General features: G+C 45.7%; 1 protein-coding gene across 1 annotated transcript in view; it reads left to right on the top strand.

The window, feature by feature from the left end:
- The window catches only part of LOC135571540 (syndetin-like), a 50,608-nt gene extending 41,737 nt beyond the window's left edge, over window positions 1-8,871 (top strand). Inside the window, exons 10-11 of the mRNA XM_065018145.1 lie at window positions 5,006-5,115; window positions 7,244-8,871. Of these exons, the coding sequence (XP_064874217.1) occupies window positions 5,006-5,115; window positions 7,244-7,248 (115 nt within the window). The 3' untranslated portion in view covers window positions 7,249-8,871. The remainder of the gene's footprint in view (window positions 1-5,005; window positions 5,116-7,243) is intronic.
- The last annotated feature ends 9,298 nt before the right edge of the window (window positions 8,872-18,169 follow it).

Genomic DNA, 18,169 nt, shown 5'->3' with positions numbered 1-18,169 from the left:
CAGTTCAAGTTTAAAAGTTAAAATTTAATATTTGTTTTCACTGCATGTTACTTCTCCTTAAACAAAGTGTTGTTTTTGATTAATAGATTTTTGCACTTTATTTTTTTGTATTTCAATCAATTATATTTTAAAAATTTTCAGTTGCATGGATGATAGAAAATTGCTATTATTGTTTTTTCTTTGAAGTAAATTTAGCCTTTTGCTAAAATAGAAAATATAGTCTACTGATGGTGCCTTGAATACCGGTTTCTTTCATTTAATGTTCATGTTATGGGGATATTTATATAAAGAAATTTGTCTTTTGATCTGTTGAAAATTAAAGATTACTGACAGAGCCATTATTGCTTTATTTATCTGATCATATTGTAATATATTTGTTAGGTTTTCAGTAGGTTCAATTAGGTTCACTTGACTATATGGTTCATTTAAAATTTTTTCAATGAACATTCAAACAGTCCGGCCCTCTTTGTAGCATTTTTTTAATTTGACTTTGACACCCCTGTGTAAAGGAAAGAATGAATGGGGCCATTATCGATTTCCATGAGATTTTGAGTGAAAACCTCCTTCCATCAGCATGCTTGAAGATGAAATGTGGCTGGGTCTTTAAGCAACAATGATCCCAAACACACCGCCCGAATGAATGAGTTGAAGCATTTCATGGTCCTGGAGTGTCCTAGCCAGTCTCCAGATCTCAACCCCATAGAAAATCTTTGGAGGGAGTTGAAAGTCCGTGTTGCCCAGCAACAGCCCCAAAACATCACTGCTCTAGAGGAGATCTGCATGGAGGAATGGGCCAAAATACCAGCAACAGTGTGTGAAAACCTTGTGAACACTTTGCCAACAAAGGGTATATAACAAAGTATTGAGATAAACTTTTGTTAACGACCAAATACTTATTTTCCACCATAATTTGCAAATAAATTCATAAAAAATCCTACAATGTGATTTTCTGGATTTTTTTTCTCATTTTGTCTGTCATAGTTTAAGTGTACCTATGATGAAAATTACAGGCCTCTCTCATCAGTTAGAACTTGATTTGGCTGACCACTGTATGTGACTACGTGCTACAATATGGCAGCTAATTGTGTGAGAGTGGCAGATGTGCAGCGGGGGGCAAAAACCACGTTCAAAAGCTCTTCATTAAGAACAGATGTAGGAATGAATGAGTTGAGGATATACATAAACATTACACACAGTTATTGATTTCCATGCATGTTGTGTGACGAAAGCCTTGGGTTCACTACATGCTTCAAAAGCTCTTCATTAAGAACAGATGTAGGAATTCATGAATTGATGATGTATATAAACATTACACACAGTTATTGATTTCCATGCATGTTGTGTGGCGAAAGCCTTGTGTTCACTACATGCTTCAAAAGCTCTTCATTAAGAACAGATGTAGGAATTCATGAATTGATGATGTATATAAACATTACACACAGTTATTGATTTCCATGCATGTTGTGTGGCGAAAGCCTTGGGTTCACTACATGCTTCAAAAGCTCTTCATTAAGAACAGATGTAGGAATGAATGAGTTGAGGATATACATAAACATTACACACAGTTATTGATTTCCATGCATGTTGTGTGGCGAAAGCCTTGGGTTCACTACATGCTTCAAAAGCTCTTCATTAAGAACAGATGTAGGAATGAATGAGTTGAGGATATACATAAACATTACACACAGTTATTGATTTCCATGCATGTTGTGTGGCGAAAGCCTTGGGTTCACTACATGCTTCAAAAGCTCTTCATTAAGAACAGATGTAGGAATTCATGAATTGATGATGTATATAAACATTACACACAGTTATTGATTTCCATGCATGTTGTGTGGCGAAAGCCTTGTGTTCACTACATGCTTCAAAAGCTCTTCATTAAGAACAGATGTAGGAATTCATGAATTGATGATGTATATAAACATTACACACAGTTATTGATTTCCATGCATGTTGTGTGGCGAAAGCCTTGTGTTCACTACATGCTTCAAAAGCTCTTCATTAAGAACAGATGTAGGAATTCATGAATTGATGATGTATATAAACATTACACACAGTTATTGATTTCCATGCATGTTGTGTGGTGAAAGCCTTGGGTTCACTACATGCTTCAAAAGCTCTTCATTAAGAACAGATGTAGGAATGAATGAGTTGAGGATATACATAAACATTACACACAGGTATTGATTTCCATGCATGTTCTGTGGCGAAAGCCTTGGGTTCACTACATGCTTCAAAAGCTCTTCATTAAGAACAGATGTAGGAATTCATGAATTGATGATGTACATAAACATTACACACAGTTATTGATTTCCATGCATGTTGTGTGGTGAAAGCCTTTGGTTCACTACATGCTTCAAAAGCTCTTCATTAAGAACAGATGTAGGAATGAATGAGTTGATGATGTACATAAACATTACACACAGGTATTGATTTCCATGCATGTTGTGTGGCGAAAGCCTTGTGTTCACTACATGCTTCAAAAGCTCTTCATTAAGAACAGATGTAGGAATTCATGAATTGATGATGTATATAAACATTACACACAGGTATTGATTTCCATGCATGTTGTGTGGCGAAAGCCTTGGGTTCACTACATGCTTCAAAAGCTCTTCATTAAGAACAGATGTAGGAATGAATGAGTTGAGGATATACATAAACATTACACACAGTTATTGATTTCCATGCATGTTGTGTGGCGAAAGCCTTGGGTTCACTACATGCAGGTCAACACGGTGCCTGCAGGGTCTCGGTTCTCCCCAGTGTTTTGTACTGATCTAAGCCTCTAACACGCTCATTTCCCAATCAATCAGGACGAATCACTGGCTAATTGAAGGGCTGCTGGAAGGTCACATCCATGTCCAGCAATTAGAGATGTACTAATGAATGGTGGTAGATGCAGTTTCATCATTAGTCAGGGGGCTGGTTCTGTCAGGGGGCTGACTCGTGTCATGCCTCTTAATTGATAGATTTAGGAGATTTTATGAATGAATATCTGGGCTCATCCACCGAGCCTCAGGGTTATGAACCTGAACCGCTGTCTATGTCTGGGCTCAACCACTGAGCCTCAGGGTTATGAACCTGATCCGCTGTCTATGTCTGGGCTCAACCACTGAGCCTCAGGGTTATGAATCTGTACCGCTGTTTGTCTGGGCTCAACCATTGAGCCTCAGGGTTATGAACATGAACCGCTGTCTGTCTGGGCTCAACCACTGAGCCTCAGGGTTATGAACATGAGCCACTATCCGTCTGGACTCAACCATTGAGCCTCAGGGTTATGAACATGAACCACTGTCTGTGTCTGGGCTCAACTACCGAGCCTCAGGGTTATGAACATGAATCGCTGTCTGTCTGGGCTCAACCACTGAGCCTCAGGGTTATGAACCTAAACCACTATCCGTCTGGACTCAACCATTGAGCCTCAGGGTTATGAACATGAACCGCTGTCTGTCTGGGCTCAACCACTGAGACTCAGGGTTATGAACATGAGCCACTGTATGTCTGGGCTCAACCACTGAGCCTCAGGGTTATGAACATGAGCCACTGTATGTTTGGGCTCAACCACTGAGCCTCAGGGTTATGAACATGAACCGCTGTCTGTCTAGGCTCAACCACCAAACCTCAGGGTTATGAACCTAAACCACTATGTGTCTGGGCTCAACCACTGAGCCTCAGGGTTATGAACATGAGCCACTGTATATCTGGGTTCAACCACCAAGCATTTGGGTTATGAACCACTGTCTGTCTAGGCTCAACCACCAAACCTCAGGGTTATGAACCTAAACCACTATGTGTCTGGACTCAACCACTGAGCCTCAGGGTTATGAACATGAGCCACTGTATATCTGGGTTCAACCACCAAGCATTTGGGTTATGAACCACTGTCTGTCTTGGCTCAACCACCAAGCCTCAGGGTTATGAACATGAACCACTGTCTGTCTGGACTCAACCACCGAGCCTCAGGGTGATGAACCTGAATCACTATCCATCTGGACTCAACAGCCAAGCCTCAGGGTTATGAACATGAACCACTGTCTATATCTGGGCTCAACCAGCAAGCCTCAGGGTTATGAACCTGAACCGCTGTCTGTCTAGGCTCAACCACCAAGCCTCAGGGTTATAAACATGAACCACTGTCTGTGTCTGGGCTCAACTACTGAGCCTCAGGGTTATGAACATGAACCGCTGTCTGTCTGGGCTCAACCACTGAGCCTCAGGGTTATGAACATGAACCACTGTCTGTCTAGGCTCAACCACTAAGCCTCAGGGTTATAAACATGAACCACTGTCTGTGTCTGGGCTCAACTACTGAGCCTCAGGGTTATGAACATGAACCGCTGTCTGTCTGGGCTCAACCACTGAGCCTCAGGGTTATGAACATGAACCGCTGTCTGTCTGGGCTCAACCACTGAGCCTCAGGGTTATGAACATGAACCGCTGTCTATGTCTGGGCTCAACTACCAAGCCTCAGGGTTATGAACCACTGTCTGTGTCTGGGCTCAACCACTGAGCCTCAGGGTTATGAACATGAACCGCTGTCTATGTCTGGGCTCAACCACTGAGCCTCAGGGTTATAAACATGAACCACTGACTATGTCTGGGCTCAACCACTGAGCCTCAGGGTTATGAACATGAACCACTAGGCTCAACCACCAAGCCTCAGGGTTATAAACATGAACCACTGTCTGTGTCTGGGCTCAACTACCAAGCCTCAGGGTTATGAACATGAACCGCTGTCTATGTCTGGGCTCAACCACTGAGCCTCAGGGTTATGAACCACTGTCTGTGTCTGTGCTCAATCACTGAGCCTCAGGGTTATGAACATGAACCACTGACTATGTCTGGGCTCAACCACTGAGCCTCAGGGTTATGAACATGAACCACTGTCTGTGTCTGGGCTCAACCACTGAGCCTCAGGGTTATGAACCTGAACCACTGTCTTGTTGTCCCGCCCTCACGCCTCTCCTTTCTCTCTAATCAGCATCTCCCCTCTCTCTCTAATCAGCCTGTCAAGGGAGACGCTGCGAAGCAGGAAGAAGTCAGACTACAGCCTTAACAAGGGCTCCAATGCTCCCATCCTGACCAACACAACCCTCAACGTGATTCGCCTGGTTGGTGAGTAATCATCTCCTCTCCTCTGTTCCTCTCCTCTCCCAGAAACATCCAAGACACTAAGTGATGACCGTGGTGACCCCTCTCCCGCAAGAGACCTCGATAACGGCACCAATTAACAAGCTCATCGCTCATTTAAGAATGTGAGGAACCAGGACCCTATTCCAAAGGCTACCTGGCGGTGTGACTGGCCTGTACCTGCCATCATTAGCCTGTCGTTATCCACGCCAAACCCCGTGACCTTTCATTTCTTAAGTGGAATGTAACTGTCTGTTTGACGTCAATTGCGAGGTGTCGGTCCTCAACGTCAATTTTGCTTCCTGCTCAAATCGCAACCCGTCTTTGATTTGATTTAATTGGAGAGGAAGAAATGTCATTATGATAAGTGAGGTAGTTAAGGCTCCGAGTTTGTGAAGAAATCTCTGTTTTTCACTCGTGTTTTTAACTGATTTGAATTTAATTATGTTTCTAAACAACATTCTAAATGACCAGCGCAGTTCACTTATAGTGTAGTAAATTAATTTTATTCAACTAACATTTATTTGTATTTTTTTGCATTTCAGATGTATAATAGTACATGTATGATTTAAAACATAATAGGTCAAATAGAACATGTACAGTCACTAGTCACAGGTGCTAACTGGTCTGTTTACTAAGGGAAGGGAGGGGACACTGACGTGCTAACTGGTCTGTTTACTAAGGGAAGGGACACTGAGGTGCTAACTGGTCTGTTTACTAAGGGAGGGAGGGGACACTGAGGTGCTAACTGGTCTGTTTACTAAGGGAAGGGAGGGGACACTGAGGTGCTAACTGGTCTGTTTACTAAGGGAAGGGAGGGGACACTGAGGTGCTAACTGGTCTGTTTACTAAGGGAAGGGAGGGGACACTGAGGTGCTAACTGGTCTGTTTACAAAGGGAAGGGAGGGGACACTGAGGTGCTAACTGGTCTGTTTACTAAGGGAAGGGAGGGGACACTGAGGTGCTAACTGGTCTGTTTACTAAGGGAAGGGAGGGGACACTGAGGTGCTAACTGGTCTGTTTACTAAGGGAAGGGAGGGGACACTGAGGTGCTAACTGGTCTGTTTACTAAGGGAAGGGAGGGGACACTGAGGTGCTAACTGGTCTGTTTACTAAGGGAAGGGAGGGGACACTGAGGTGCTAACTGGTCTGTTTACTAAGGGAAGGGAGGGGACACTGAGGTGCTAACTGGTCTGTTTACTAAGGGAAGGGAGGGGACACTGAGGTGCTAACTGGTCTGTGTACTAAGGGAAGGGAGGGGACCAAGTCGCTTAATGTGAAAGAAATCCTCATCTGGATTTCTGTTTCAATAGTGCTCTGAAAAGTTAGATGACAGGGTTCTAGCATTCACAGAAAGAGAAAGTAAGAAAGTGCCAGTCAGCGCAAAAAGTGGCTCTTTCATCAGCTCTGGTTCAATGGTAACCTTGTTACAGCCATGTGCTCTGTAGCTATTCATTTTATTACCTTTTTCTCAAATGAAATTCCATCCACTCAGAGTACATGTAAATGCTCCATTGGCTGGGCAAATATATTATTATAAATCACTATTCGATTATGATTGACTTAAAACATCTGAGATTACATTACTATGAGAGTCCTGGGATCTAATGTTTCCCCAGATACAATGTTGTCTGCTTTAGTTGGATATGATGAACAGTTGAGGCCCTTTACATCCCAGGACATCTTATAGAGGTGAATGGAGAGTAAATCAGTTGTTTCATCACATCAGATACGTGCTTTCATTTGGTGCAGTGCTGATGTCAAACGTCATGTCCATTATTTGGCATCCTGATCACATTCATATCAGTCATGTACTGTAAATCTCCCAGAGGATATTTGTTTGAAAGTTACATTCAAACATTTGAATTCATCCCATTCAAATTCCCCAAAAAGATGACGCAAGGGTTTTGGATCAACTTTTTTTAGATATGAAAGATCCAAACAGAATTTCCAAGTATCTAATATGCCAGGCTAGTAGTTTTTGAGATGAGCTTTTTTGAACCTTTCTGTTGATAACTGTTTAACTGATATCAATTGTTTTGTTATTTAATGTCTCATATTATGTAATAGCATGTATTATAATATGTATACCTTTGTAATATTTCCCATACAGGTTAAATGCATGCGGATGATGAACATTCTGAAGCCTATAGCCTTGGATGTCATCCGCTGTGTTTCCCAGCTGTTTGATCACTACCTATATGCTGTCTACACCTTCTTCCGCCGCAACGATATGCTACGGAAAAATACAAAGCTATTTCAATGGAGATTATTCATTGACCATGCATTTTAGTCCAGGACTAGGCTTAATCTGTGTCCGGGAAACTGGCCCTGAGGGTCTTTTACACAACCACACATGACAGACCTGTTTTTGTATGTGACAGACTTGCATTATGTTCATTAGTGTCCCCAATGTGAATGTGTTCTATGTTTCTCAAATGTTATCTTATATATTATTTACCACTCAATTATCTGTATGTGGTTACTGCTTCTGTGTTCCACCTCTTGTACACACATCACTCATTGGAAATTGTCAGTGGGGCTGTAGCTGAAATCACCTAAGATTGCTTTTCTCTTCTGTTGAGCCAATGTATTAGTGCTTATGGTGTTCAAATAGAGTTGGAATGAATGAGAGTGTCTTCAGAACAAGTCACCCTCCTTGAAAACATTACATTGTTACTGATATTACAGATATTTTCAGACTGTTCAGTAAGATAAGGGACACTGAAGTGTTAACTGGTCTATTTATTAAGGAGATGATTGTGGACTTCAGGAAACAGCAGAGGGAGCAGCCCCCTATCCACATCGACAGGACAGTAGTATCCACATCAACGGGACAGTAGTGGAGAAGGTGGAAAGTTTTATGTTCCTCGGGATACACATCACGGACAAACTGAAATGGTCCACCCACACAGACAGCGTGGTGAAGGCGCAACGGCGCCTCTTCAACCTCAGGAGGCTGAAGAAATTCGGCTTGTCACCAAAAACACTGACAAACTTTTACAGATGCACAATCGAGAGCATCCTGTCGGACTGTATGACCTGGTATGGTATGGTATGGCAACTGCTCAGCCCACAACCGTAAGGCTCTCCAGAGGGTAGTGAGGTCTGCACAACGCATCACCGGAGGCAAACTACCTGCCCTCCAGGACACCTACAGCACCCGATGTCACAGGAAGGCCATAAAGATCATCAAGGACAAGAACCACCCGAGCCACTGCCTGTTCACCCCGCTATCATCCAGAAGGCGAGGTCAGTACAGGTGCATCAAAGCAGGGACCGAGAGACTGAAAAACAGCTTCTATCTCAAGGCCATCAGACTGTTAAATAGCCATCACTAACATTGAGTGGCTGCTGCCAACATACTGACTCAAATCTCCAGCCACTTTAATAATTAAACATTGGATGTAATAAATGTATCACTAGTCACTTTAAACAATGCCACTTTATATGATGTTTACATACTCTACATTACTCATCTCATATGTATATACTGTATTCTATACCATCTACTGCATCTTGCCAATGCTGTTCGGCCATCGCTCATCCATATATTTATATGTACATATTCTTATTAATTCCTTTACACTTGTGTGTGTATAAGGTAGTTGTTGTGAAATTGTTAGATTACTTGTTAGATATTAGTGCACGGTCGGAACTAGAAGCACAAGCATTTCTCTACACTCGCATTAACATCTGCTAACCATGTGTATGTGACCAATAAAATTTGATTTGATTTAAGGGAAGGGACACTGAGGTGCTAACTGGTCTATTTACTAAAGGAAGGGAAGGGGACACTGAGGTGCTAACTGGTCTGTTTACTAAGGGAAGGGGACACTGAGGTGCTAACTGGTCTATTTACTAAGGGAAGGGAAGGGGACACTGAGGTGCTAACTGGTCTGTTTACTAAGGGAAGGGGACACTGAGGTGCTAACTGGTCTGTTTACTAAGGGAAGGGGACACTGAGGTGCTAACTGGTCTGTTTACTAAGGGAAGGGACACTGAGGTGCTAACTGGTCTGTTTACTAAGGGAAGGGACACTGAGGTGCTAACTGGTCTGTTTACTAAGGGAAGGGAAGGGACACTGAGGTGCTAACTGGTCTGTTTACGAAAGGAAGGGACACAGTTGCTATCTGGTCTATTTACTAAGGGAAGGGAAGGGGACACTGAGGTGCTAACTGGTCTGTTTACTAAGGGAAGGGAAGGGACACTGAGGTGCTAACTGGCCTGTTTACTAAGGGAATAGAAGGGACACTGAGGTGCTAACTGGTCTGTTTACTAAGGGAAGGGAAGGGGACACTGAGGTGCTAACTGGTCTGTTTACTAAGGGAAGGGGACACTGAGGTGCTAACTGGTCTGTTTACTAAGGGAAGGGAAGGGACACTGAGGTGCTAACTGGTCTGTTTACTAAGGGAAGGGACACTGAGGTGCTAACTGGTCTGTTTACTAAGGGAAGGGAAGGGACACTGAGGTGCTAACTGGTCTGTTTACGAAAGGAAGGGACACAGTTGCTATCTGGTCTATTTACTAAGGGAAGGGAAGGGGACACTGAGGTGCTAACTGGTCTGTTTACTAAGGGAAGGGAAGGGACACTGAGGTGCTAACTGGCCTGTTTACTAAGGGAATAGAAGGGACACTGAGGTGCTAACTGGTCTGTTTACTAAGGGAAGGGAGGGGACACTGAGGTGCTAACTGGTCTGTTTACTAAGGGAAGGGAAGGGGACTCTGAGGTGCTAACTGGTCTGTTTACTAAGGGAAGGGGACACTGAGTTGCTAACTGGTCTGTTTACTAAGGGAAGGGAAGGGACACTGAGGTGCTAACTGGTCTGTTTACTAAGGGAAGGGGACACTGAGGTGCTAACTGGTCTGTTTACTAAGGGAAGGGGACACTGAGGTGCTAACTGGTCTGTTTACTAAGGGAAGGGACACTGAGGTGCTAACTGGTCTGTTTACTAAGGGAAGGGACACTGAGGTGCTAACTGGTCTGTTTACTAAGGGAAGGGAAGGGACACTGAGGTGCTAACTGGTCTGTTTACGAAAGGAAGGGACACAGTTGCTATCTGGTCTATTTACTAAGGGAAGGGAAGGGGACACTGAGGTGCTAACTGGTCTGTTTACTAAGGGAAGGGAAGGGACACTGAGGTGCTAACTGGCCTGTTTACTAAGGGAATAGAAGGGACACTGAGGTGCTAACTGGTCTGTTTACTAAGGGAAGGGAAGGGGACACTGAGGTGCTAACTGGTCTGTTTACTAAGGTGAGGTGCTAACTGGTCTGTTTACTAAGGGAAGGGGACACTGAGGTGCTAACTGGTCTGTTTACTAAGGGAAGGGAAGGGACACTGAGGTGCTAACTGGTCTGTTTACTAAGGAAGGGGGACACTGAGGTGCTAACTGGTCTGTTTACTAAGGGAAGGAAGGGACACTGAGGTGCTAACTGGTCTGTTTACTAAGGGAAGGGAAGGGACACTGAGGTGCTAACTGGTCTGTTTACGAAGGGAAGGGACACTGAGGTGCTAACTGGTCTGTTTACTAAGGGAAGGGAAGGGACACTGAGGTGCTAACTGGTCTGTTTACTAAGGGAAGGGAAGGGACACTGAGGTACTAACTGGTCTGTTTACTAAGGGAGGGAACTGAGGTGCTAACTGGTCTGTTTACTAAGGGAAGGGAACTGAGGTGCTAACTGGTCTGTTTACTAAGGGAAGGGACACTGAGGTGCTAACTGGTCTGTTTACTAAGGGAAGGGAAGGGACACTGAGGTGCTAACTGGTCTGTTTACTAAGGGAAGGGACACTGAGGTGCTAACTGGTCTGTTTACTAAGGGAAGGGAAGGGACACTGAGGTGCTAACTGGTCTGTTTACGAAAGGAAGGGACACAGTTGCTATCTGGTCTATTTACTAAGGGAAGGGGACACTGAGGTGCTAACTGGTCTGTTTACTAAGGGAAGGGAAGGGACACTGAGGTGCTAACTGGTCTGTTTACTAAGGGAAGGGACACTGAGGTGCTAACTGGTCTGTTTACTAAGGGAAGGGAAGGGACACTGAGGTGCTAACTGGTCTGTTTACTAAGGGAAGGGAAGGGGACACTGAGGTGCTAACTGGTCTGTTTACTAAGGGAAGGGGACACTGAGGTGCTAACTGGTCTGTTTACTAAGGGAAGGGAAGGGACACTGAGGTGCTAACTGGTCTGTTTACTAAGGGAAGGGACACTGAGGTGCTAACTGGTCTGTTTACGAAGGGAAGGGACACTGAGGTGCTAACTGGTCTGTTTACTAAGGGAAGGGAAGGGACACTGAGGTGCTAACTGGTCTGTTTACTAAGGGAAGGGACACTGAGTTGCTATCTGGTCTGTTTACTAAGGGAAGGGACACTGAGGTGCTAACTGGTCTGTTTACTAAGGGAAGGGAAGGGACACTGAGGTGCTAACTAACTAAGGGAAGGGAACTGAGGTGCTAACTGGTCTGTTTACTAAGGGAAGGGACACTGAGGTGCTAACTGGTCTGTTTACTAAGGGAAGGGAAGGGACACTGAGGTGCTAACTGGTCTGTTTACTAAGGGAAGGGACACTGAGGTGCTAACTGGTCTGTTTACTAAGGGAAGGGAAGGGACACTGAGGTGCTAACTGGTCTGTTTACTAAGGGAAGGGAACTGAGGTGCTAACTGGTCTGTTTACTAAGGGAAGGGAACTGAGGTGCTAACTGGTCTGTTTACTAAGGGAAGGGACACTGAGGTGCTAACTGGTCTGTTTACTAAGGGAAGGGAAGGGACACTGAGGTGCTAACTGGTCTGTTTACTAAGGGAAGGGACACTGAGGTGCTAACTGGTCTGTTTACTAAGGGAAGGGAAGGGACACTGAGGTGCTAACTGGTCTGTTTACTACAGTTGCTATCTGGTCTATTTACTAAGGGAAGGGAAGGGGACACTGAGGTGCTAACTGGTCTGTTTACTAAGGGAAGGGACACTGAGGTGCTAACTGGTCTGTTTACTAAGGGAAGGGACACTGAGGTGCTAACTGGTCTGTTTACTAAGGGAAGGGAAGGGACACTGAGGTGCTAACTGGTCTGTTTACTAAGGAAGGGAAGGGACACTGAGGTGCTAACTGGTCTGTTTACTAAGGGAAGGGACACTGAGGTGCTAACTGGTCTGTTTACTAAGGGAAGGGAAGGGACACTGAGGTGCTAACTGGTCTGTTTACTAAGGGAAGGGAACTGAGGTGCTAACTGGTCTGTTTACTAAGGGAAGGGAACTGAGGTGCTAACTGGTCTGTTTACTAAGGGAAGGGAACTGAGGTGCTAACTGGTCTGTTTACTAAGGGAAGGGAAGGGACACTGAGGTGCTGTCTGTTTACTAAGGGAGGGAACTGAGGTGCTAACTGGTCTGTTTACTAAGGGAAGGGAACTGAGGTGCTAACTGGTCTGTTTACTAAGGGAAGGGGGACACTGAGGTGCTAACTGGTCTGTTTACTAAGGGAAGGGACACTGAGGTGCTAACTGGTCTGTTTACTAAGGGAAGGGAAGGGACACTGAGGTGCTAACTGGTCTGTTTACGAAAGGAAGGGACACAGTTGCTATCTGGTCTATTTACTAAGGGAAGGGAAGGGGACACTGAGGTGCTAACTGGTCTGTTTACTAAGGGAAGGGAACTGAGGTGCTAACTGGTCTGTTTACTAAGGGAGGGAACTGAGGTGCTAACTGGTCTGTTTACTAAGGGGGAAGGGACACTGAGGTGCTAACTGGTCTGTTTACTAAGGGAAGGGACACTGAGGTGCTAACTGGTCTGTTTACTAAGGGAAGGGAAGGGACACTGAGGTGCTAACTGGTCTGTTTACTAAGGGAAGGGAAGGGACACTGAGGTGCTAACTGGTCTGTTTACGAAAGGAAGGGACACAGTTGCTATCTGGTCTATTTACTAAGGGAAGGGAAGGGACACTGAGGTGCTAACTGGTCTGTTTACTAAGGGAAGGGACACTGAGGTGCTAACTGGTCTGTTTACTAAGGGAAGGAAGGGACACTGAGATGCTAACTGGTCTGTTTACTAAGGGAAGAAGGGACACTGAGGTGCTAACTGGTCTGTTTACTAAGGGAAGGGAGGGGACACTGAGGTGCTAACTGGTCTGTTTACTAAGGGAAGGGAAGGGGACACTGAGGTGCTAACTGGTCTGTTTACTAAGGGAAGGGGACACTGAGGTGCTAACTGGTCTGTTTACTAAGGGAAGGGACACTGAGGTGCTAACTGGTCTGTTTACTAAGGGAAGGGAAGGGACACTGAGGTGCTAACTGGTCTGTTTACTAAGGGAAGGGAACTGAGGTGCTAACTGGTCTGTTTACTAAGGGAAGGGAAGGGACACTGAGGTGCTAACTGGTCTGTTTACTAAGGGAGGGAACTGAGGTGCTAACTGGTCTGTTTACTAAGGGAAGGGAACTGAGGTGCTAACTAGTCTGTTTACTAAGGGAAGGGAAGGGACTGAGGTGCTAACTGGTCTGTTTACTAAGGGAGGGAACTGAGGTGCTAACTGGTCTGTTTACTAAGGGAAGGGAACTGAGGTGCTAACTGGTCTGTTTACTAAGGGAAGGGACACTGAGGTGCTAACTGGTCTGTTTACTAAGGGAAGGGAAGGGACACTGAGGTGCTAACTGGTCTGTTTACTAAGGGAAGGGACACTGAGGTGCTAACTGGTCTGTTTACTAAGGGAAGGGACACTGAGGTGCTAACTGGTCTGTTTACTAAGGGAAGGGACACAGTTGCTATCTGGTCTATTTACTAAGGGAAGGGAAGGGGACACTGAGGTGCTAAGGTCTGTTTAAGGGAAGGGACACTGAGGTGCTAACTGGTCTGTTTACTAAGGGAAGGGACACTGAGGTGCTAACTGGTCTGTTTACTAAGGGAAGGAAGGGACACTGAGGTGCTAACTGGTCTGTTTACTAAGGGAAGGGAAGGGACACTGAGGTGCTAACTGGTCTGTTTACGAAAGGAAGGGACACAGTTGCTATCTGGTCTATTTACTAAGGGAAGGGAAGGGGACACTGAGGTGCTAACTGGTCTGTTTACTAAGGGAAGGGACACTGAGGTGCTAACTGGTCTGTTTACGAAGGGAAGGGACACTGAGGTGCTAACTGGTCTGTTTACTAAGGGAAGGGAAGGGACACTGAGGTGCTAACTGGTCTGTTTACTAAGGGAAGGGAAGGGACACTGAGGTGCTAACTGGTCTGTTTACTAAGGGAAGGGAACTGAGGTGCTAACTGGTCTGTTTACTAGGGGAAGGGAAGGGACACTGAGGTGCTAACTGGTCTGTTTACTAAGGGAGGGAACTGAGGTGCTAACTGGTCTGTTTACTAAGGGAAGGGAACTGAGGTGCTAACTGGTCTGTTTACTAAGGGAAGGGAACTGAGGTGCTAACTGGTCTGTTTACTAAGGGAAGGGAAGGGACACTGAGGTGCTGTCTGTTTACTAAGGGAGGGAACTGAGGTGCTAACTGGTCTGTTTACTAAGGGAAGGGAACTGAGGTGCTAACTGGTCTGTTTACTAAGGGAAGGGACACTGAGGTGCTAACTGGTCTGTTTACTAAGGGAAGGGAAGGGACACTGAGGTGCTAACTGGTCTGTTTACTAAGGGAAGGGAAGGGACACTGAGGTGCTAACTGGTCTGTTTACGAAAGGAAGGGACACAGTTGCTATCTGGTCTATTTACTAAGGGAAGGGAAGGGGACACTGAGGTGCTAACTGGTCTGTTTACTAAGGGAAGGGAACTGAGGTGCTAACTGGTCTGTTTACTAAGGGAGGGAACTGAGGTGCTAACTGGTCTGTTTACTAAGGGAAGGGAACTGAGGTGCTAACTGGTCTGTTTACTAAGGGAAGGGACACTGAGGTGCTAACTGGTCTGTTTACTAAGGGAAGGGAAGGGACACTGAGGTGCTAACTGGTCTGTTTACTAAGGGAAGGGAAGGGACACTGAGGTGCTAACTGGTCTGTTTACGAAAGGAAGGGACACAGTTGATATCTGGTCTATTTACTAAGGGAAGGGAAGGGGACACTGAGGTGCTAACTGGTCTGTTTACTAAGGGAAGGGACACTGAGGTGCTAACTGGTCTGTTTACTAAGGGAAGGGAAGGGACACTGAGATGCTAACTGGCCTGTTTACTAAGGGAATAGAAGGGACACTGAGGTGCTAACTAGTCTGTTTACTAAGGGAAGGGAGGGGACACTGAGGTGCTAACTGGTCTGTTTACTAAGGGAAGGGAAGGGGACACTGAGGTGCTAACTGGTCTGTTTACTAAGGGAAGGGGACACTGAGGTGCTAACTGGTCTGTTTACTAAGGGAAGGGACACTGAGGTGCTAACTGGTCTGTTTACTAAGGGAAGGGAAGGGACACTGAGGTGCTAACTGGTCTGTTTACTAAGGGAAGGGAACTGAGGTGCTAAATGGTCTGTTTACTAAGGGAAGGGAACTGAGGTGCTAACTGGTCTGTTTACTAAGGGAAGGGAAGGGACACTGAGGTGCTAACTGGTCTGTTTACTAAGGGAAGGGACACTGAGGTGCTAACTGGTCTGTTTACTAAGGGAAGGGACACTGAGGTGCTAACTGGTCTGTTTACTAAGGGAAGGGAAGGGACACTGAGGTGCTAACTGGTCTGTTTACTAAGGGAAGGGAAGGGACACTGAGGTGCTAACTGGTCTGTTTACTACTGAGGTGCTAACTGGTCTGTTTACTAAGGGAAGGGAAGGGACACTGAGGTGCTAACTGGTCTGTTTACTAAGGAAGGGAAGGGACACTGAGGTGCTAACTGGTCTGTTTACTAACTGGTCTAACTGGTTTACTAAGGGAAGGGACACTGAGGTGCTAACTGGTCTGTTTACTAAGGGAAGGGAAGGGACACTGAGGTGCTAACTGGTCTGTTTACTAAGGGAAGGGAAGGGACACTGAGGTGCTAACTGGTCTGTTTACTAAGGTGCTAACTGGTCTGTTTACTAAGGAAGGGACACTGAGGTGCTAACTGGTCTGTTTACTAAGGGAAGGGACACTGAGGTGCTAACTGGTCTGTTTACTAAGGGAAGGGAAGGGACACTGAGGTGCTAACTGGTCTGTTTACTAAGGGAAGGGACACTGAGGTGCTAACTGGTCTGTTTACTAAGGGAAGGGAACTGAGGTGCTAACTGGTCTGTTTACTAAGGAAGGGACACAGTGCTAACTGGTCTGTTTACTAAGGGAAGGGACACTGAGGTGCTAACTGGTCTGTTTACTAAGGGAAGGGAAGGGACACTGAGGTGCTAACTGGTCTGTTTACTAAGGGAATAGAAGGGACACTGAGGTGCTAACTGGTCTGTTTACTAAGGGAAGGGAAGGGACACTGAGGTGCTAACTGGTCTGTTTACTAAGGGAAGGGAAGGGACACTGAGGTGCTAACTGGTCTGTTTACTAAGGGAAGGGACACTGAGGTGCTAACTGGTCTGTTTACTAAGGGAAGGGAAGGGACACTGAGGTGCTAACTGGTCTGTTTACTAAAAGGAAGGGACACTGAGGTGCTAACTGGTCTGTTTACTAAGGGAAGGGAAGGGACACTGAGGTGCTAACTGGTCTGTTTACTAAGGGAATAGAAGGGACACTGAGGTGCTAACTGGTCTGTTTACTAAGGGAAGGGAAGGGACACTGAGGTGCTAACTGGTCTGTTTACTAAGGAAGGGAAGGGACACTGAGGTGCTAACTGGTCTGTTTACTAAGGGAAGGGACACTGAGGTGCTAACTGGTCTGTTTACTAAGGGAAGGAAGGGACACTGAGGTGCTAACTGGTCTGTTTACTAAGGGAAGGGAAGGGACACTGAGGTGCTAACTGGTCTGTTTACTAAGGGGAGGGAACTGAGGTGCTAACTGGTCTGTTTACTAAGGGAAGGGAAGGGACACTGAGGTGCTAACTGGTCTGTTTACTAAGGGAAGGAAGGGACACTGAGGTGCTAACTGGTCTGTTTACTAAGGGAAGGGAGGGGACACTGAGGTGCTAACTGGTCTGTTTACTAAGGGAAGGGAAGGGAAGGGGACACTGAGGTGCTAACTGGTCTGTTTACTAAGGGAAGGGAAGGGACACTGAGGTGCTAACTGGCCTGTTTACTAAGGGAATAGAAGGGACACTGAGGTGCTAACTAGTCTGTTTACTAAGGGAAGGGAGGGGACACTGAGGTGCTAACTGGTCTGTTTACTAAGGGAAGGGAGGGGACACTGAGGTGCTAACTGGTCTGTTTACTAAGGGAAGGGTACACTGAGGTGCTAACTGGTCTGTTTACTAAGGGAAGGGACACTGAGGTGCTAACTGGTCTGTTTACTAAGGGAAGGGAAGGGACACTGAGGTGCTAACTGGTCTGTTTACTAAGGGAAGGGAGGGGACACTGAGGTGCTAACTGGTCTGTTTACTAAGGGAAGGGAAGGGACACTGAGGTGCTAACTGGTCTGTTTACGAAGGGAAGGGACACTGAGGTGCTAACTGGTCTGTTTACTAAGGGAAGGGACACTGAGGTGCTAACTGGTCTGTTTACTAAGGGAAGGGAAGGGACACTGAGGTGCTAACTGGTCTGTTTACTAAGGGAAGGGAACTGAGGTGCTAACTGGTCTGTTTACTAAGGGAAGGGAAGGGACACTGAGGTGCTAACTGGTCTGTTTACTAAGGGAGGGAACTGAGGTGCTAACTGGTCTGTTTACTAAGGTAAGGGAACTGAGGTGCTAACTGGTCTGTTTACTAAGGGAAGGGACACAGTTGCTATCTGGTCTATTTACTAAGGGAAGGGGACACTGAGGTGCTAACTGGTCTGTTTACTAAGGGAAGGGAAGGGACACTGAGGTGCTAACTGGCCTGTTTACTAAGGGAATAGAAGGGACACTGAGGTGCTAACTGGTCTGTTTACTAAGGGAAGGGAGGGGACACTGAGGTGCTAACTGGTCTGTTTACTAAGGGAAGGGAAGGGACACTGAGGTGCTAACTGGTCTGTTTACTAAGGGAAGGGGACACTGAGGTGCTAACTGGTCTGTTTACTAAGGGAAGGGAAGGGACACTGAGGTG

Source organism: Oncorhynchus nerka, linkage group LG4 (genome assembly GCF_034236695.1).
Source record: "Oncorhynchus nerka isolate Pitt River linkage group LG4, Oner_Uvic_2.0, whole genome shotgun sequence".
In the NCBI taxonomy this organism is placed as follows: domain Eukaryota; kingdom Metazoa; phylum Chordata; class Actinopteri; order Salmoniformes; family Salmonidae; genus Oncorhynchus; species Oncorhynchus nerka.
Note: the sequence above shows the minus strand (reverse complement) of the source record. Positions and strands in the feature narration are given on the sequence as shown.